We start from the raw sequence: 21,393 nt of genomic DNA on the forward strand, positions 1-21,393 counted from the left end.
GAAAAAATGATTTGACATTTATCGTGATAATTATCAATATTGACTGATATGAAATTGTTTATCGTGATAATGTTTTTGGCCATATTGCCCAGCCCTACTAAGAGACATTGTTCATGGACGTACAGCAGATTCTACAATACTCTAAACCTGGTTAACGTCAAGGCCTTTCAGAATTAATATCGGCCTTAAGGTTGTTTTTTGATCCTTGATATGAAATATGATCCTTAATATGAACATAATAAAGGAACTAAAATGATTTTTTCCTGCCTTCATACTGGCTCTGTGGCTCAGAAAACATTCAATGGCTTTAAAAAGCAAATTAAGTCTTGCTCCCTGCTGGTGAAAACTTCTCCTGTCAGGATATGAATAATTGAATGTTCTAATATTTATTTCTCCTCCCCACTAATAGCTGATGTGTGGGGAGCGTTCTGGCATACTCTGGCTGCCGTCGCATCATCCAGGTGGGGGCTGCACACTGGTGGTGGTGGAGGGGAGACCCCATTACCTGTAAAGCACTCTGACTGATAACAATGCTATATACCGAATTAGACTCAAGGTCAAACACTTGAGAGATGGGCTGGGATGCTGCTGATGTATCTAGGGCTGAGGGACCAGTGAACCGATACAAGCCTGCCCAGGCTATAGGAGAGGAACAGGACAAAATACCACAAGACTGCATCCGTAACCTTGTTCAAAGCGTGAGCCACAGTCACACGGCTTGCATTGCTTCTAGTATTGATCACACTTGCGACTAGCCTATGACGTTTACAGCCGAACTCTTGCTGAACAGCTCTGTTGAGGACAAATATGAAGCAGAAATAATGATTTTACATACTGTGTGTTGTTCTGTTAACTACATTGTCTGTGCAACTGCTATAAAAAGGATGGTCATTTCATCATATCAATACACAGAGGACAAAAGAGTTCCAATGCTTGTTTTATAAGAAGCTCTCCGACATTTAAGGCCTGTATCAGGGGTTGGCACACTCAACATACTCAACAGATTTAGCACATGGAGACATGTTGTGTGTCATGTCAGGCATTTTTCAGAGTTGCTCAAACTTGCAATCTCTTCCAAACACACAAGTCTTTCATAAAGTCTGACGAGACGAATAATTCCGGCAAAAACAAGTAAAGGGTCATTATGAAATGTCTTTGCTTCTCAAGGTATGGAAGGACCAGTGAATGATCTTCTAGCAAAAGAAAAACAACAATTTTAATGAGCCTTTAAGTATGCTACAACTCATGGATACTGCACTTAAATGTAAACAACCAAATGTTCTGATATTTTCATTTGAATTTAGTACTCGTCATATTTAGGTCCATCAGCTTTAACATGTTAGGTACAGTAATAAGAGTTTCCACTTGTGTTATTTATGAGCTTCTGTCTGCCAAGAATATTGTGCTAAATCACAATCAGGTCATAACATAATTAGGTTAACTGTCGTAAAAAACTGGATTCACAGTGCAAACACTATAAATTGAATACCAGACGCTTCCAGAAATAGGTCTTATCATTGTTTGCACCTCCTACATTCCCTGGCAGAGAAGTACCATAAATCTACACTGCCTGTTTAGTATCCTGACAATGTTTTCACTGTTCACACTGTAAATATTCCAGTCTAATATTCCAGAGCAACGTTGGCTTTTCAAAGAAGGGGTTAAAACAAAGGAGAAAAAAAATCCTACAGTATATACATCCCCATGCAGAATTCAGACACACAAAACATGTTTTTACATGACAGCAGCTCATGTTGATGGAGTCACACTTCAAGTTTAAGGTTTACTGAAAGCAAGGTTGTTTGTAGAGCAACTTGCGTCTCATTCAATGAAAGAATGAACTCTAAAACAGCACAGACAGAAACCTTGAAGATGTTTAATTCCCTATGGCCTCAATATAATAATAATAATTGCTTACGCTTATATAGTGCTTTTCTAGACACTCCACTCAAAGTGCTTTACAGGTAATGGGGACTCCCCTCCACCACCACCAGTGTGTAGCATCCATCTGGATGATGTGACGGCAGCCATAGTGCGCCAGAATGCTCACCACACATCAGCTATCAGTGGGGAGGAGAGCAGAGTAATGAAGCCAATTCATAGATGGGGATTATTAGGAGGCCATGATTGGTAAGGGCCAATGGGAAATTTGGCCAGGATGCCAGGGTTACACCCCTACTCTTTTCGAGAAACACCCTGAGATTTTTAATGACATCGGTTTTACGTCTCATCCAAAGGACAGTGCCTGTTTACAGTATAGTGTCCCCGTCACTATACTGGGGCATTAGGACCCAAATGGACCGCAGGGTGAGCGTCCCCCTGCTGGCCCCACTAACACCTCTTCCAGCAGCAACCTTAGTTTTTCCCAGGAGTCTCCCATCCAGGTACTGACCAGGCTCACACCTGCTGAGCTGCAGTGGGCTGCCAGTTGTGAGTTGCAGAGTGATATGGCTGCTGGCTAATATGGCAGCATGTCTTCACACATTCCCCTGTCAACAGCAGTTCAAGTAGGGAGCTGCGTCAGCAGGCGTAGGCTGCAAATGAACAAGTAAAGGTTTATTCCAGGCTGAAAGGAGAAGAAAGGAGAAGAAAAGTTGCGTTTCCTTTCTTCTCTTTTCCGTTGGCACAAACCTTAACTCGTTCCTTCCCCTGCCAATGTTCCTCATGTGTTGCTGTGTCATGAATGAGGCTGGCCAGCCGGCCTGATCCTGAAAAAGCCTACCGGCATTTTGATTTTATGGAATGACAGGAAGGATAAAAGTGTGTTGTGAGTTTTTGTAGCTTCATCAATACTTCCATATAGTTTAAAAAATTAATAATAATTATTATTACGATAACAATTCCTTATACTTATATAGCGCTTTTCTGGGTACTCCACTCAAAGTGCTTTACAGGTAATGGGGACTCCCCTCCACCACCACCAATGTGCAGCCCCCACAAACTGGTTGTGGTGGAGAGAAGTTCCACCAAGGCTTAGAGGGAGAATTTACTGTACCTACGGCCCCTATCAGTGTCTGAATACACAAAACAGTGGCATACTGTAGCAGCATGCTGGTGACCTCTACCATGGGCCACAGTGTGATTCCAGGCTAGGGTCCCTGTTCGTGGGGAGGAGACTTTTCTTCCCATTTCTCTGTGTTTCTTCCCACCTCCCAAAGACATTCAGGTGAGGGCTGATTTCATACTTGGGGATTTATTTCTAGATCGGTCAGTTCCACCTACGGGACTTTAGAGAAAGAGGAAACCGATGGACCTGATGGACGAAATGGCCTCTTCTCATCAGGGGCCTTTCCTGAACAACTATAGCCGTCTTAAAACCTCCCAGAAAAATAGCTAAATGGACAACAACCTACCATATACTTACTATTTAAAAAGGCAAATAAACGGTTTAATTGCGTTTGTCTCATTTGATTCATATTATCATTGGACAATGCAAAGAAGTGAACTTTTCAAGAAAGGATTCTTCAACATCCTTTAGGAAAATGCCTTGTGGTAAAAACCACAACAACGGCTTAATTCCAAGCATGACGATGCCTACCTAAATGAAAACTTTACACATCTGGATTCAGCTATGTGCTAAACTCACTCGAAAAGTTCACTGACAGTCCTTTAAATTGATTCCAGTTCAAACACATCTGAAACAATCATCAACCAACTGATGGTCAAACAATAAGTAAGCTGTTTGTGCCTTGTTAATACAGTGAATTATTCTATGGAGCAGTTGATCTGAAGCATATATCCTTAACTTCAAAATTATATCAGATCCTTCCCACATCCTCCATTCTGAATACCAACGTCTTCCTTCTGGCAAATGTTTTAGGGTTCCCAAATGTAAGTCAAACAGATACAAACATTCCACTACCCATTAAAGCTATCAATGCAAACGGCAAGGATAAACACAATTTTTGACCTTTACAATCCACTTGTGTGCAATTTGTCTGGTAATGTGTTATAAATGTTACCTGTTGTTATGTGTTATACATGTGCAACAGAGTGATGTGAAATGTTTTTTTCCTTATATTTGCATTATATTTAAATGTACAGAAGTTCTATGTGTCCACAAAAAAATTCCCTCAGGGGACAAAAAATCAATCAGGGTAAACTACAAAAGTGTGAGGGAGAGAAGAAAAAGTTCAAGTGCACCTTTTGCAAAATGCAGAAATGCAAAAAGACAGCTATATGACTATTTTATCTATTATTAAAAACACAGTCATCTAAATTACCCCCATCACTGACTGAAGAGCACGGAAACAAGTTTATCTCCTGTGAAAGTGCACCCTTTGAAACTAAACCACACTAGTATTCTTCTGTTTACAAAGCCACGTGGCGCTCACACTGAATGTGAGGCCCTGAGGAACTGAAGGCACCAATATACACAGCAGCTGGTAGAGCTCAGCCACACACAGCTGTGCTTACAGACGCTCTGTGTTTAAATCAACAGGCGGATTAAGAGCTGTACAAATATAGACAGCCAGGAGTGGAAAGGCAGGTACACATCAGGGTCCCTCCTGAAGATACATGAAATGACTCAACTGATATATTTCACAACCACTACTTTCCAATGGGAATTAAATACGTACTAGAGTCCAGGTTATTTTTTACAACAGACATGCGTGTAAAGGTGACGAGAATAGTCTTTAAAAATATTCATAGTTCAAGGTCTTCAGAAACAGCAAACAACATCATCTCTGAAGATTGAGTTAAATAAAAACATCCAGTGAACGGAGTCCTAATCACATGCAGGACATTTGATGTACAGAATTTAAATTGCATTCAATGCCATGCAAAAGTATTACGTTTTCCCATTATGTGGCTTTAAAGTTGGCTTTCATGATTCTTTAAAGTTAATATCTGTAAAACACATATAAACTAGTCCACATTAGTCGAGTGGCGTCTTTCTGTGTAGAAAAATAGTGGTTCACGTGTTTTCTGAATAACGCCACCTGTCTCTGCAAGGTCTTTCAGTCAGGTAGGGAATTTCAAGCAAAGATTCAAACCATAAAGACAAAGGAGGTTTCAAACAAGCTCCAGGATATAGAAAAACAGTCCGAGAGAAGGAAAAAAAAAATCACAGACAGTGAATATCCCTTGGAGCTTGGCTTCTTCGATCCTGAAGAAGTGGGAGTTGTGTCATTCTCTCCAGACACTGCCTAGGTCAGGATCCCTCCAAACTGAGCACCAGGAAAGGAGGGAAGATGGTCGGAGAAGTCACTGCGAGGTCAGCAGTCTCTTTGAAAAGTTCAGTGGCTGAGATGGGAGAAAATGTCCCAAAGCTAGCCTTTATGACGGAGTGGCTAAAGATTAGGTAATATAAGATCACTTGATTAGCCATATACAATTTCTTGCAGTAGGAATTTGTCTTTTCACATACCCCAGCTTTCTCTCCATTAGACACACAAAAGGATACCATTATTGAAAAAAAAAAAACCCATCTCAACTCCTGCATGGAGTTTGTAATAAAACATTCAGTGTTTTTCTTAGTTACTTTCAATAAAGAGCAATCTCAAGGCACTTTACATAAATAAAACATATAGTATGTTTGGATGACACCAAGGTTCCACAGCCGAAACGTTCTGTTTCTTTTCTTCTTTTCAGCACGGAATAAACCTTTACTTGTTCCTTTACAGTTTAAAAATACAGTGAACAAAAAAAAATACAATAAAACCCCATATAACTGTAAGCTTAAAAGACAGATTATGCATTGAAGGCCACTGAAAACAGGTACGTTATGAGGCGATTATCAGCAGCGTAACATTGCAAGCTGACACCTTATTTTCTTATAGCCTGGCCTACCAACATACAAATACTTAAAAGGGAAAGGCCAAGGATTGAGCCCTGGGGTACACCAGAGAAGACAGGGTTAGGATCTGATTTAAAATCGCCAAAGCTAACAAATTGTCTGTCAGAAAAATAAGAGAGAAACAACAACATGGCCCTTAAACCTGTACAGCGCTCCAGTCGATTAACCAGAATGTTATAATTTACAGGATCAAAGGCTGCTTAAAAGGTCTAACAGTATGATAACTGTGGGAAAGCAAGCATCTGCAGCAATGAGAAGGTCATTAACAACTTTCACCTGGCAGCAAAAGGTGCCAAATAAATAAAGACTTTAAATATGTAACCAGTTAAGATGTTACTGCGCATTCCAGTAGTTTCGCTACAAACGGCAACTTTGAAACAGGCCTAAAAATGGAAACATCTGACTGATTCGGCAAGGCATTTTCCAGAGTTGGGCAATTTCAGCCACTTTCAGCTGTGGAGAAATTCATTAAGTGGACAGGAATACATGATTATTGCACAAATAACAGGGGATAATGCTCAGAAACACTTCTTAAACATATTCAAGCCATTCAAGCAAAAAAGACAGCAAAATTTGTGTTGTGGTCAGACATGACAAAACTGGAACATTTTGGTCTAAATGCAAAACGGTGCATCGAGTGCAGACAATGCAGCAAATAACCCTGCCAACACCGTCCCTACGATCAAGCACAATGGCAGCGTTATTTCATCAGCAGAGACCGAGAAGCTTGTCGAGACAAAAGGGGAAAAAGGATGGAAGAGCAAAGTACAGGCCAATCCTCAAGGATAACCTGCTGAAGACATACTGTAAAACCGGTCTAAATATTCAGCTTTCAGACCCAAAGCGACACTGGAGTGGCTCAAGAACAAGAAAACGAATGAAAGACTGACATGATCCCCAATCATCTTGAGAGTGTTTGAGGAGATCTGCCCAGAACAAGCACGAAGTATACCAGGCTAAGCTGACAGAGCCTTACCTGGAAAGATCTGCTACTATGTGCTGCCACAGGTGTTTCCACTAAAGATTGAGTTCATGGCTCTAAATACTTGTTCAACCCACTTTTTAATGATTTTGACCCTCTGTAAGAACTCTGGAAGAAGTCCTGGGTGGATTCAAATGTTCTGCACGTACACAGTACGTATTGAAAACTCAAAGGCGCTTCTACTGAAATGAACTGAATTGAAATGAACCAAATACCACTCTGTCCAGACTACAGAAGCGGAATCGGGAACATTAGTGTCGAAAGACACGGTTTTACTGTTCGACTGCCTACTTTAAGTTATACAACGTCGATTCAGGTAACGGGGTGAACAGATTTGTTAAAAACAAGGCTGAGGGGCTCAAGTTTTCGCTGTGGAGCAGCGTGGCTGTAAGCACGAACTCGCGGGGAACTGTCACAGCCCTGCGCTTCTGAGAGCGCTGCAATCGTTTTTGCACCACCAGGGCTTCACAAGACAAAACGGGACTGTAAAGCCAACGAATATCGGACAAGACTGGCTGATCGGAGAATGTGCACAGTACCTTTCACGTCCCCGGCCAGCGCTTTCCAGGTCGGAGAGTACTGGATACAATGCCCGCACCACGACGAGTAGAATTCCACCAGCCAGGCTGTAGAGGAGTTGTGCAAGGTCTCCTTCAGACTGTCGCTGGCGAGGATGGTGAGCGGGTCCCCAGCCGAGTACAGCCGAGTGGCCTGGGCTCGACATAGGATACACGCACCCAGAAAGCTTATAACAGCGACGAGCCAAGCCGGTAAGCGAAGTGCGGAACAGCTGCCGGAGACACAAGTCGCCATGTCGCCTCTGACAGACAGGAACGAAACCGCGAAGGAGGCGGAGCTGGACGTGGGCGGCCTCAAACTCCCCAGGAAACGGCCATGGCAACGGCCTGCTTAGCAACGCAGGCGGCACGCAGGACGACGTGAACAGGCGAGCGACCGCACGCAACAGCGGCCAATGAGTTACGTCGCGGGAACGTCCAAATAAGATGATTAAAGCTAAAAACAGTGAAGGCGAGGGAATGATGTTGCATTTTCAAATGCTCAATTCCCGAGACAAGAAGATAGCAAAAGATCTTCACCCTTGTGTAAAACACAGCAAACTTTATTAAAAAAATATAATTTAATACATTCTCAAAATAGAAGTTACAGTGTACAGTCATACATTTAACAAAAAAAGCAGAAAAGTGCACACGTAAAAGATTCTAAATGGTCAATAAATGTAATCTCTGAATAGGTAGCTAAAGTGATGTCTTAGGCTGAGAGTACAGTAAATCGATTAATTTTAAAATTGTATAAATTTTTTAACGTCTTGTTTTGCATTCATCATGTATATTCATTCCAATTCTTGGACAAACCGGCTTCCTGATAACTAACACACATATATATATATTAATATATACGAGATGATGGAGACAACCCGTTTTAAAAAAAAATGGTTCCACTGCAAAATTCACTTCAGTTTCACCTATGACGTGTATTTTTTATCATATCACTTTTTAGACACAACAATCTCATTATAAACAGATATGAAAAAGAAACTGACGTAGGAGTAATTTCAATTGAACATAGTTATGGGCTCAGAATTATTGCGAGGCTCGTCAACAGTGGACTACCCCTGACTCCAATACAGCTCACCAACTACAGTATACACCGATGAGTGCTCTTGCTGACCCATTGCTGAATGCTACGCGGGTATTACAGTAGCTGCCGCTGTAGAGATGCATTATTGCTTTCACAGTTAAGGTATGTAGCCCCTTAACAGCTGTTACAGTGTCCCCATAATACAGTGCAGTCACACTAAATTAGCTCTACGTGAAATGAACACAGACTCGGTGTTACATAAGGAGATGGCCACGCTGTCTTGTTTAATCAAATCCCACATCCAGCTGTACTGAAATACACATAGTTGTTGCACATGCTTTTTAAATCACCAATTCTATAGTGTTTCAAAAACATAGCAGATTAGAAACTAGTAATGGAAAATAAACACTCAAATGCATTATTTATATATATATATTATATTTATAGATCTATATCTTTATCCAAGCTTTTTTATATTCCTCTGCAGATCATTAAAAATGTAAGGCCACAGACAATATCTAAATAGTCCATTTAAACCTTAACTAGGCTAATTCAATAACTTCCTTCAGATTATAAGATGTAAAGTGCCTTTCAAAGCATTCATACCCTTACACTTTCGTTTCACATTCTGTTGCTTTAAAGCTTTCAGTCATAACATTTTAAAGTAGCAATTAACTTGTTACAGTATACTGTATATCCATCCTACTCCACATATTCAAAGCAAAGTAACAAAAGTAAAAGTAAATATGGAAGAAAAAATAAAAATCAAGATTGCATAAGTATTTAAACCCTTTGCTTTGGTCAACCTAAATTAATGTAGGTGCACACAATTACTTTAATGAGTTTAATTAGTTGAGTGGCTTGTGTTTATGTGCAATAATAGAGGTTCACATGATTTCTTAATAAATGCACTTATATTTGTAGGGTTCCACTGTCAGGTTGTACATTTCAAGCAAAGATTCATTCAGAAAAAGACAGGAGTTTACAAAAAAACTCAGGGGTAAAGCTGTATAAACACAGATTAGGAGAAGGGTATAAAAACATCTGAAGGGCTTTTACAGTATATATAATATTTCCTTTAGCATGGTGTAGTTATCATTATCATCAAGAAGGCACACAGACAGTGCTTAGATCAGACTGTCCATCGAACTGGAGAGCAGGGTAAGGAGGAATGTGGTTAGGGATGGCACCCTGAGAACTACAGCAATGCAAGTTAGAGGAGAGAAGGGCCCTCTTCTGATTTGCAAAATCTCTTGTTTTTATGTTCTAAACTTGCACCAAACCAATGTGCAACGCTGGTTGAGACTTGCCCAAAAAGATGTGAGGTTGTAATTGCTGCCAAAGGTCACATATTGAGCTCATGGGTCTGAATACTTATGCAATCAACATATTTCAGTACACATTTTGCCAGCATTTACTGCAACTCTGCCTACTCTTTAAAGTCTTCAGTGGGATTGCTCAGGTTTTACATGAGCTGTTAAGTTGAAAAATATGTATGCATCATTTTGCTTAGTGAAGAAATAGTGCATACCTTGGTACAAACATATAAAATTTGCCTGAGGTGGCTATTATCATATGAACAATATAGATTGTCAAACAATTCAGGGAACAATTCAGAAACATGGAAGACTTGAAAGATGCTGTGAAATATTAGCAGGTATAGGGATAGGTCTTCATTTTACACTATTAATTGTTAAAGAATTATAGTATTCCACTCACAAAAATAACCTGTAAAAATACAAACATAATTTTCACTCCCTGGTATAATAAGCAATGCCTCTTTCTTACAATCTTAGCAGACAGCTAAATCTTCACATCTGTACCTGATTCAGTTGCCTTCTTTTTATTAAAAAATCCATTATAACATGTAAATGTTATTTATTTTAAAATCTGGTACATGATCGCAAGTCTCACAGGCAATCTGAAGTTGTGTCAATTTAAAATATCAAAATCTCCCACTCACTAGGCAAACACAGGCTAAGCCACCGGAACATATACATCAACACATGAGAAAAGTGTTTGCGTTTTCACTGACAGGACAGAAAGATGTGTTTATTCTGGTTGAAAAGGTTCTGGTGAGGTGACACCAAGGGGACCTGTGTAGATGTGGTCAAGTATGTGGATGGTATCCTGGAGGAGCGCGTCGAAGATTTCTTCCGTCAGTTTCATCTTCACGCTGAGCTCATCCGAGCTGTAGTCCAGCCACTTTGGCTCCTCCTCTCGTAGCTCCTGTATCTGGGGCAGCAGTCAGATGTGGGAGAAGTGAGGACAAGCATCCTTTTAATTTCTACCCCCCCTTCCTCTGAACAGTCCCCTGTGAATGGAACTCCCTCCTCCAGTCTCCCACATCATTTCAAACACACTCACTCAGTCGACCCAGGCTAAGAAAAAAATCAACCCCATATTCTCTAAAGACCTCAGCTCGGGAACAATCTTCCACTTCTATAACTGAAATCGTTTTGCACCACAGAAAGCAAACCCAAATGACAGAAAGGGGCTCAGTGTTTTCCAGTGACGTTCCAAATTACGCAGCTGGAAGCAAAACTATACTCTTTTTTTCTCCTTACATCTGCTGGAAGATGGACAACTTCAAGTGCATTTGTCTGCCACTCAGTCTGCATTGAAATTCCATACATTTCTTTACAAAGCACAGAGAAGACTGTGTTATGCTTGTTATACAGTACAAACAGGAAGAATGCTAAATTAATTCACTGTAATTGAGGAAGCCTTTGAACATTAATTTCTGTCCTAGAAGGAGAAGCTTACATTAAAACAAACACCCAGTCTCGCTGCTGGACAAGCTCACTGAAGCAGTCTTTCACACTGCAGCACATTGTACACATGTTGCGAACCAGCTTTTCACCAGATATCCTGCCCTTTCCTGCTTACCAGAATGCAATCCACCATGTCCCTCTGTACCTTCCCATACGTGGAGCCTGTCTGCAAGAGCCTCTTCATCTGATGTTCACTACGCCCCAGGTTCAGCTGCCTCTGCACTTCACACTGGATGAAGCCCTGAGAGAGACGAGACAATTCCCCTATAATCCAAGAAATTGCTCAGATACTCCAGCTCTGGTCCACCTGTGATTCAAGCACACTGCAGAATGTTGCAATTAAATAATAATATGTAATATACTGTACAGGATCAACACAGCAATGAAGGTTGTGGTTTCATGGCATTGCTGCAGGTGAATGAACTGGAAACCCATTGGTTGAGTTGCATTAATGCTTTATTGATTTTTGAAATAAAGGTGAGTTTCTTTTGCATTGTTCAGCAGTATCGAGACATTGTGGCATGTATTTGGTTCTAAGTTGTCTTAGCAGACAAAGAAAAGCATTTCAGAATGAGCTGCTGATCTCATGAAATAGTATTTACCTGCTGCCAGTGATGTTGATGGTACAAAACAAATGAAATATGTGTTTGAAAGCAAACATTCTGGGACGCATCACTATTTTACAACCACAATGTATGAGAATTTGGGATACTGAAAAATCTGCCAATACAGCTTGTCCTAGAATACTTAACTATAGTGTAGGTGCTCTAAAGAAAAAGAATAAGCTTCACAAGACACCTGATGGCTTGTTTGTTGTGTATGGAAAGACAGGTGATTTTGTCTTTTAATTTATTTTATATAAACAAATAGTCTTGGCCTTCCAGTTCGTAAGATTTGACCCAGGAAATTGTATGACTGCTCTTCAATGATTTGATGGTAATCAACGATACAAACCTCAACCCTTTTCAGACGGGAAGATACAAGATTAATAACCAGGCCAATTTTTACGCTTAATAACTGAATGTTCATCTCTAAGACATGGCTACTTGTAAAAGAATGGCTTTGTACTCACATGAAACTACTCAACCTCAACATAAGGCGGCAAAATACAATTTTTTGTCAATGTTTTAAATCACCTCCCACTCAGCGTCACCATTATTTTTACACTGTTTTATTCTTAAATTCCTTGACTCCATCAAGTAGTGAATGATTTTCCCTTGAAGGCCTGAAGGATATTTTCCTGGCGGCACAGTGGTGCAGTAGTTAGCATTGGTGCCTCACAGCGTGGGGGCTCTGGGTTCAATTCCTGACCTGGGGTGTTGTCTGTGTGGAGTTTGTATATTCTGCTTGTGTTTGAGGGGGTTTCCTCCCAAAGACATACTGGTAGGGTAAATGCCTTCTGGGAAAAACTGGCTCTGTGTGTGAGTGTGTGTGTGTGTTTGTGTGTGTATGCCCTGCGATAGACTGGTGTAGCGGAGCTAGTTTGGGCATGGTGACGTCATTGCCTGGGCTGAGGGAGAGAGGTCTCCTTTGGCTCACTCGGCTGGTTCCCTGTTGCGTTATGCCGGAGACCCGGGTTTACGCCCAGGTGTTGCGGGACGAGCCCGCGGGGTGGAGCGGCGAGGGCACGAGCCCGCGCGGAACCGCGACAGTCACACTGGCGTCCTGTCCAAGGTGGACCCTGCCCTGTGCCTGATACTTGCCGGGTCCCCTCCGACCCTGAAGTGGAAGAAGTGGATGGAAAATGGACGGAAGAGTTATTTTCCTTTAATATTACCTTGATATCCGAGAGGGAAGTCTTGGCGTACAGGACTGCCGAGAATGGAGAGCCTCCTTTCCCAGGAAATGGATAACTGGGTACCTGGTCACTTTTAAAGGCACTGTGGAATAAGTCCGAGGTGAGATCGAATATGACCTGAAAAGAGAGACTTGTTTATGGTCTTGTTGTACTGATCAGAGATGCCTGGGGAACTTCAATTTGGTATCTTCTGCATACTAGTTCAATCATCCTCCATAGAAGACGTAAAAGTGTTTCAGGTACTAGATTCACTCAAGACGAATAAATTCTCTGGGTCTGGTGGTATCTTACCAATTGTACTCAAGGAAATGAGGGACCATTCATTCAACTCTTCCAACAGTCGTTTAAGACAGGATTAGAGCCTAGGGACTGGAGAATTGCTAATATAGTGCCCTTTCATAAAAAGAGTGTGAAAACTGAACCACGTGATTATAGATTAAAAAAGCTGACTTCTGAAAGTTAATGGAAATGATTATAAGAACTAAACTAGAGGATCACCCTATATGGAAATATCCTAAGGAAAATAGCTAGCAAGGATTTAAAAAAGCTACTGTAGGTCTTGCCTAACCAGCATGCTCGAGTTCTCTGAACAAGCAACAACAGTAATAAATACACATATGGCATAAGATATGGTGTATTTAGATTTTCGGAAGGCATTCGATCAAGTTCCCCATAAGAGATTAATTCTCAAATTGCAGGTGATGGGCATTCACATTTGAGTTATGCAACTAGTGGAGTACCACAGGGATCTATACTACAACTATTACAGCTCTTAGATTATGTCAATGATCTATTTTCTAGAATAGTTAGTAAACTAGTCAAGTATGCAGATGATACCAAATTAGGAGGATTACCTGCCTGGGTAAGCACCGGGCAGATGATTTTTAATGTAGACAAGTGCAGGGTAGTACAGTAAAAGCAAACTATAAATACAAAATGGAAAATGCTCAGCTAGAAGAGGCTACTTATAAAGAAGGTGTTTACGTTGACATGTTATTTACTAGACAATATGGGGAAGTGATTAAAAAGGTAAACAAAATGCTAGAACAGATAAGTTAAAAGCACAGAATTCAAATCAAGGGATGTTCTGTTAAAATTAAGGTTTGTAAGTCTTGGAAAGTGTGGGGCATTCATAATTGAAGCATACTGTACACTTAAAACCTACAGTATATCAAATGGATTTATTTGGTTATACGTCTGTGAAATTGCTTTTCGTTGTCAGTCTCAAGGGGTAGCACACATACCTGTCTGTAGGCTCTGCGGCTTTCCTCGTTCACCAGATGGGGTGGCACTCTGCCCATGTCAGGCACTTGGTACTTCTTGAGTCCCGGACCCTCTCTGTGATTCCACAGCTGTTCCACAGCAGCCCCCACCAAACTGAGCACAATCTCAGGGCTGTGGGGTGGGACGCTACTCTCCAATACAGGCTCTGGAGATATCGCACAAGACCAGACGTCCCTGAAGCACAGCTGGTTTATTCTCTTCTGATTCTCCTCGATCTTACCAAGCACGATGCTCCCCTGGAGGGTGAATATACTTTGATTATTTTTGATCTACCTGTTTCTGAAGTTTACTCCTTCCAGTCAAAGTTTTATCTAATACAATGGTTGTTGGAGACAAGATACAGGTTCTTGTCTAAACCACATTCCCTAGAAAGTAATGGAGAATTACCTGCCATCCTCAGATATCTCATTTCTTAGAGGGAGGCAACTGGACATGGGTGGAATGAGTGTTTTTGAAGTGTGAAATCTTTGGAAGAGAATTCTGTGTTTGGAAATTAATAAGCACCGTAGCTGCCTGGATGGATGGAGAAGGATTTCAGAGAATAAGTGCAACTAGAGCTTGAAGAGAGCTAGGTTTTTTGTAGTTTTTTCTGTTAATAGCACTGTAAATAATAGAACACTATTTCTACCTCATGGCTGTGCTAGTGTGTCTGTTTAGCAAGACTCCCTTATAAAAGGATCACTATTAGGTCATTCTGGTCATGCCACAGTAAACAAAATCAATTTTACAGCATGCAAATGAAGGCCAGAAAGGTTAATCAATAAACCTTTTGACTTCTATTTGCCAGTCTTCTGCATTTTCCATTCTAGCCCTTGTTTTAGTATGTGAGAAAGGATACTCTTTACAGGAGAGTAAAGAATGCAAAAATCTTAAAATAAAGAGTATTTTAAGACTACACTGAATGTGTCATGTTTGGTGTTGCACAATTACCAATTGCAACATTTCTTATAACACATATAATACATATAGCTCAATGTGGAAAAAAATGGCTTTCATACTTACAGGATCTTTGCTGGATGGATTATCCTTCAGATTGTCACTGGTGTCTTGCATTTTCTTAATCTCCAGAGCATCTCTTACAGCCTCATTTACCAGATTCTCAGCCAGTCTGTCCACAAGAAGATCCAGATCACGACCATTGGTAGATTCCACATTCTTTGTATGCTGTGGCAAGAAGACAGCCAGTCCACTTTCTGAGTCTCTCAACTTGGAAAGTCCCATCATTGGAATTTCATGACTGTCTGACTGGATGAGATTGGTATCAATCCAGTCATCACAGGGACCTTTATTACCACATCTTTCTGTTGGAGTTTTGGCTGAAAACAAGGAAGGGTCACAAACAGCTTTTGTGGTTTGATCAACATTATCCAGGCCTGGACCATGTTCTAGTGGGGAGTTGGACTGTGCAAATTCCTCCACTGCCCTGGCAGCTTCATAAATTACCTGCTGGAGGGGGTTTATCTCTATTAAACTGGATTTAGATACTGAGCATGTAGATGCCTCGTAGATAGACTCCTCTTCAATAAGGTCTGCAGACATCTGAAGATGTGTCTTCCTCATCTCCACCATATAAAGGCTATTACTATACATTTTTGGGGCTGTTGACCCATCCCTACCATGGTATTGATTTCTGTCTGTATTTCCATCTGATGTTTTTTCAGACAATGTGGTACATTTACTCCTTTCTTGGTTTGATTTGAAATTCTTTGGTGGCTCATCATCTGAGAAGGGATCGTCATCTGCTTTGGTTTCCAAGTCACTGTCTTGTTCCCCAAGCGGATGTGAAATATCTTCAGCTCTGACCAGCACACCACAGTTCTTTGCACATTCAAAGTATTGGACACCTCTGAATGTCCCATTGTGGTGTCCATTTGGGCTGTCCAGGGCCACACCAGCCCAATAACCAGCTGCAAAACTGGTAGGACCCTTATATTTCAATACACCAGGCTTGGTGTGGCAAACTAACACTCGATGGCCAATTTCAAAGGAAGACAATGGGTCAGAGCTTTCATCACTGTCATCTTCTGCAGAAACAGAGACAAAAAGCTTAGATTTTTGGTCTTCATTGTTATTTTGCTCTTCATTTAATATCTTATTATTATTTAGAGAGGAGGATACTTCATCTTTGTCCAGCAGGAAGTGACCTTTTATTTTGGCAGAGTTCACTCTCATAGTCTCTCTCTCTGTTGACCCTGCAGTTTCTCCCACACAAGGGATAGCCTTTTTCTCACTAGCGTCACACACAACCACAGGCACGGACAGATCTTCTGAGAGAGAAGGTAAGTCTTCGCTCTTGATAGATCTGTCATCTTCAGTGGAGTTATTGCCCACTTGGAGCTGAACTATTTCTGCTGGAGGTGGAGGGAAATCATCTTCACTAGTCATTGTAATATTATCCGTAGAAGGAGGAGGCGTAAGGGAAGCTTCAGTGTACCCAAATTTAGGCGCTCCTGCTATGGATGGGAGTTCAGCACTCCCATATGAAAGAACCTCATCTACAGGGGACAATATCTCAGATAAAGTCTCCTCATAGGCTAAGACTTTTAAGGCTGTAAAAGCCTCGGCTTTCTGTGTGATATGCTTTTCTTTGTGTAGCATTTGCACCTCTAGGTTTTCAGAACACAATTCTGGACAAGTTTCAAGGATTCCTGTTTTATTAGATTGTGAGGTGGTATGTATTTCGGCTTTTGCATAATCTAAAACCTTTGAACTTTTTTGGTCTTCAGCAGCTAAAGACATCATACTTCCAAGTATTTTCTCTGGCAGCTTGTCCTTTTCTGTGGATTTCTGACCTTCACAACTCAGGGGGTAAGTCAACTTTCCATAATTCTCTAAAGGTTCATCTCCAAAACCTCTGCTGTCTGCCTTTCCACTGTCAGCAGCAAGGGGCAGACTATCCTTGCTCAGGTTGTCTGTAGCAATTTCTTTAACTGGAGCTGTGATTTCAATAAGAGAGCTTTCAGTAGTATATGCGGGTTGATTAATAAGCTGGTACTCTCTCTCATTCTTTTCTACCTCAGTACAAGCCTGGAGGGACACAGATTGATTATTTTTCACTCCAGTATCATCTGAAGATGGTATCGTCTCAGGGTTGCTGTTAACTGTAAGCAAACATTTTGCTTGTTGGCCAATTTGAGCTTTGTACCACATTGAATCTTGTACTGCCCTGTTAATTAATGTGTGACTCTCTTTACAGCCTACAGGATATCTAGCAGAGAGCAATCGTGAACCAGTATTGACTGTATTCTGATATTCTGGGCTACCAAACTGCATTATTTCCCAATTACTGTTCTCCAAGTCCAAGGGAAGATCCTTCTCAATTTCTAGAGCTGAAACAGTTACATCAGAGATATTGACATGGACTGCAGATGCTCTCTGGAATTCTGGAAAAGAAAGATAGGAATTCTCACAGAAATGTTTTATAGGAAGTGATAAGTGATAAGCCTTCAAAGCTGCTCTAGAAGACGAGTCTTCCTCTTTTGAGGGCTCATTGTTATTGTCTTTTGTGTCTGATCATCTGTCATAAAGAAAACAACATGTAGTAAGGACGTTTTCATAAAACACATGGTCCATCTTAATATCTGAGTAGGTCCTGATGTCTAAATGCCCGGGTTAGTCTTTCAGCATATACGGGCTATTCATCTCAATACTCTGAACAGTTTTTGGCAAAGCATGTGCAAGTGATGTTATTGCATGGGCTTGTTGTACTGTAGTAATGCAAGACTACCAGAAAAAAAAAAAAACATTTCATGATTATGGCACATTTATTTCATTTGAGAATCTTTTAAAGAGCCTCGTTACAGCAACTGCTGTTTAAAGTTTAAGATGGAAAGAAGACATCAATCAAGGCACAACCCTTTTCCTGCTGCAATGGAAAGTGTCCTTAAGGAGATACCGAAACATCTATTAATAGGCTTGTATTATTGAGGAGTTAGGGACAGACTTGCTGATATAGTACCTCCATCATTAACCTCTGCACACATAGACTATAGCTAATTTTAAGTTTCCTACTGTACCCTTTCAGGTATTTTTTCCCCAACAGCATCAAGTAGGAAAATAATCTTATTGACCTATAGACATCTTTTCAATGTAGATACACTCGTACAAATAGTCACAATTTAGTATGTGTAACGAACAGTTCTTTCCGGACCCTATGCGGACGACACAGTCCGACGGAGTGGGGAAACATTGGGGAAATGTCATGCAGGAAAACGGGGCAGAAGACAGGGGGCGTGTCCAAGGTGCGCTGGTGCACGGGGGAGGTGTGGCCGAGGCGAACGATCCAAGAGTAATCCATAGAGTATCCAAAACGCAAGGGTAAGTCCAAAACCAGGAGATCCATCCGACGAAGGAATTAAAAACCACGAAGGCCGGGTCGGAACCGGCGGACGGGGAACAGGAACGGGAACCGAGGTTAAAACCTTAACGGGACCAGGCGCTTCCTGGTCCCGGACTCGCACGATATGGAAATCAGATGCAGAGCCCGGAAGAGCGTCAGCGCCTGGCTTATAAGGTGGGCAGGGAATAGGGCGCAGGTGCATGGAATGAAGTCTTTAGTGAAAGGGCTGGAGCACCCTTAAGGAGGGGGGACTATAGTCGTGACAGTATGTTTTGATTCATACTTTCAATCTCTAAATTATGAGTTAAACACTGGGGTTTGGAATTGTAGAAAAGCAGAGCATAAAGTATAAAGAGATGGACAGGAGATATTTTGAGACAGAAAATAATACAAATACAGTATTAGAGACACAAAACAATGAAAACCTTTGTCCAATACTACAACAGTAAGCAAACTGTAAAAATTGGATTTAATAAGTTAGGAAATGATAGATGGTTAATAAAGAAAATGATTTAAAAAATTGATCAACATACTAGTAAATAATTCACATAGGTTTCTACAAAATAAGATGTCAATAACATGTCCCATAATTTCACATATTGTATCTGACACTGTGTTCTAAGGAGCTGGGTCCTTAAAACATTAAATCACTATAAACCAATTGTATTTTCACAGTTATATTGTACATAAAGAAACGGGGGATGTTATTTACTGTACATACTCCTAGCTTGCATATTTCTAACTCTTCTATGTATTGGAAGAAGTATATACCCCATGAAAGGCTGATTATTAAATTATAAATATAGGAACACAAACGTATGTGGATCCAGGTTAATAAATATGAAACATCAGGTCACCTTAACGGAACAATTTGAAATTGGATAGATGTAAGTACTGGCATGCTGTGGGGATCTGCTTTGTTTTGTTGCTCTATATTAACAATCTACATTCTGATAAAGCTAGAATGGTAGTTAATTTTGCTTGTAACAAAAATAGAGGGAGTGGCAAAGAAATTGAAGCAAGAAATAAAGTACAAAATCAAATGAAAAATTAAAGATTAATTATTATTAACATTAATAAATACTAAGTGATCTGCACTAATAATATGAACATGTATTGTACTGTACAGTACATATCACATGTTTGATCCAGAGATACAGGTAGCTATACATGAAAAGATTCTGGGCGTTTATATAGATGCTTCTATGGTCTCATCAAGACAATGCAGAGAAGCAATAAGAAAGGTTATTGTCATAGAAATTCAAAATTTTAAAAAATTGTGGAATTTTATTTTTTAAATAATAACAATATACTAGTGAAACCTCATTTAGAATACTGTTTCAATATTACTGATCTTAGGATGATGATATTTCAACCTGTTGTAGAAAAAAAGAACAATTTCCAACCTTAGTGAGAGGACAGCAGGTTCAGGCAAGAAGGCTTAATAGTTCAGCTCTGGCCTGAACTATTACATTTCCCACAAAGCTGAGGGAAATGTCCTGCCACCCCTAGTGTTCTAACAAATTCCTGAAAGACAAAGGTCAGATGATAATTTAAAAACCAGGAAGCTGAGGCTTCCAGAAGAAAGAGAAGATTAGAAAGAGAAGAAAAGGATTCTGTGGAGGACTGGGAGTTTGTGTAGTCTGAGCTTTGAGGTTTCATTCTGAGAGTTTGCTTTGAAGCTGGTAAGCAGCTCAGCTGCTCAAGTAATGACAGAGAGGCAGAGAAGGATGATGTCTAGGCAGAATCTGAAAGAAGAGCTTAAGCTTTTGTTTTCTTTGTTGGTTTGCTATGTTTTCTCGCAAAATAAATAAATGTAGCACTCGTAATGTGAGTTACAGCTGCCTTTTGTGTCTGTTTTCCTGAGACCCGTCTATTAAACCATAGCAAGATGACATCTTGGGAGAAAATTGAGTTTAAGCTGCAATAACCATAACTTTCCTCAACAATGATCCACAAAGGGATTCACAGCAAACATCAATATAGTTACACAACCTTTCCCAGAAACAAAAATAACAAAATTAAATACAGATAGGACAGGATTTCAGAATAAACAAGTGGAAGTAAAATTGAGCACTATTAATACAAATGAATGATTCAGATCATGACACACTCCCCTACCTCATGATACAGTTCAGGCAGTGGCCCTACTAAAAAGCCACATCAGAGCGTGTGTGAAACATAAAATCAACAGATATGGCTTCCCAGCAAGACAGTCCAGATCACACGGCAAAGTACAAATCTAACAATAAATTCACAAAAATAAACAAGATGAATGAAATTATTTTTAGTCTCACCACACTAACATGTTTTAATATAGTCAAGGGAGTGAGAACATGCAGGTCACACAACCCCTGTGTGCCTCACATTTAAATATAAAATCTAACAGAAAAGGCCTCTTTTATGTCTCATTAGGCATGAGAGGTTATGTTTATAATAATGATCATTATCTCCCATCTTTACAACTACCTATTGTACAGAGGTTTCTGCACTCCAGACATTTTTTTGATAGCATGTAAAACTGATCAAGAGCTTAAAATAACATTTTAAACTGTAAAGCAACAGTTTCACACATGGATCCCAGTGCTTACTGTGACAGTGACATTTTCTAAAGGGCAGGGAGAAGTCCGTTTTATTTATATCACTTGACTGTATAGTGTGTCTAGTTGCTGAAGGGAAGCATGAGTCAGCAGCCTCATCTAACAGATCTGGTGACTCAGCAGGAGTGCTGGCACTAGGGCTTGAAAAACCTGCACATCCCGTTAATATTAAAGCAGATCTGTAAAGCACAGGGCAAGGCTAAGAGTAAAGAATAAA

At 40.4% G+C, this 21,393-nt stretch overlaps 2 protein-coding genes across 9 annotated transcripts in view; both read right to left on the reverse strand.

Moving 5' to 3' along the window:
* The window catches only part of qsox2 (quiescin Q6 sulfhydryl oxidase 2), a 37,599-nt gene extending 29,923 nt beyond the window's left edge, over nucleotides 1–7,676 (reverse strand). Inside the window, exon 1 of the mRNA XM_088615184.1 lies at nucleotides 7,322–7,676. Coding sequence (XP_088471310.1) covers nucleotides 7,322–7,595 — 274 coding nt within the window. The 5' untranslated portion in view covers nucleotides 7,596–7,676. The remainder of the gene's footprint in view (nucleotides 1–7,321) is intronic.
* Nucleotides 7,677–7,881: 205 nt separating this feature from the next.
* Nucleotides 7,882–21,393, reverse strand: part of LOC148644040 (centrosome-associated protein 350) — a 73,103-nt gene continuing 59,591 nt past the window's right edge. For 7 of the 8 annotated variants that reach the window (XM_088615178.1, XM_088615171.1, XM_088615174.1 and 4 more), the window contains 5 exons: nucleotides 15,240–17,620; nucleotides 14,198–14,473; nucleotides 12,933–13,070; nucleotides 11,271–11,396; nucleotides 7,882–10,616 (listed from right to left, as the gene is read on the reverse strand). In XM_088615178.1, coding sequence (XP_088471304.1) covers nucleotides 10,434–10,616; nucleotides 11,271–11,396; nucleotides 12,933–13,070; nucleotides 14,198–14,473; nucleotides 15,240–17,620 — 3,104 coding nt within the window. In that variant the 3' untranslated portion in view covers nucleotides 7,882–10,433. The remainder of the gene's footprint in view (nucleotides 10,617–11,270; nucleotides 11,397–12,932; nucleotides 13,071–14,197; nucleotides 14,474–15,239; nucleotides 17,621–21,393) is intronic. The other variant, XM_088615179.1, reaches the window with a different exon arrangement.

The sequence above is a fragment of the Lepisosteus platostomus genome, chromosome 21 (assembly GCF_059453375.1).
Source record: "Lepisosteus platostomus isolate fLepPlt1 chromosome 21, fLepPlt1.hap1, whole genome shotgun sequence".
Lineage (NCBI taxonomy): Eukaryota > Metazoa > Chordata > Actinopteri > Semionotiformes > Lepisosteidae > Lepisosteus > Lepisosteus platostomus.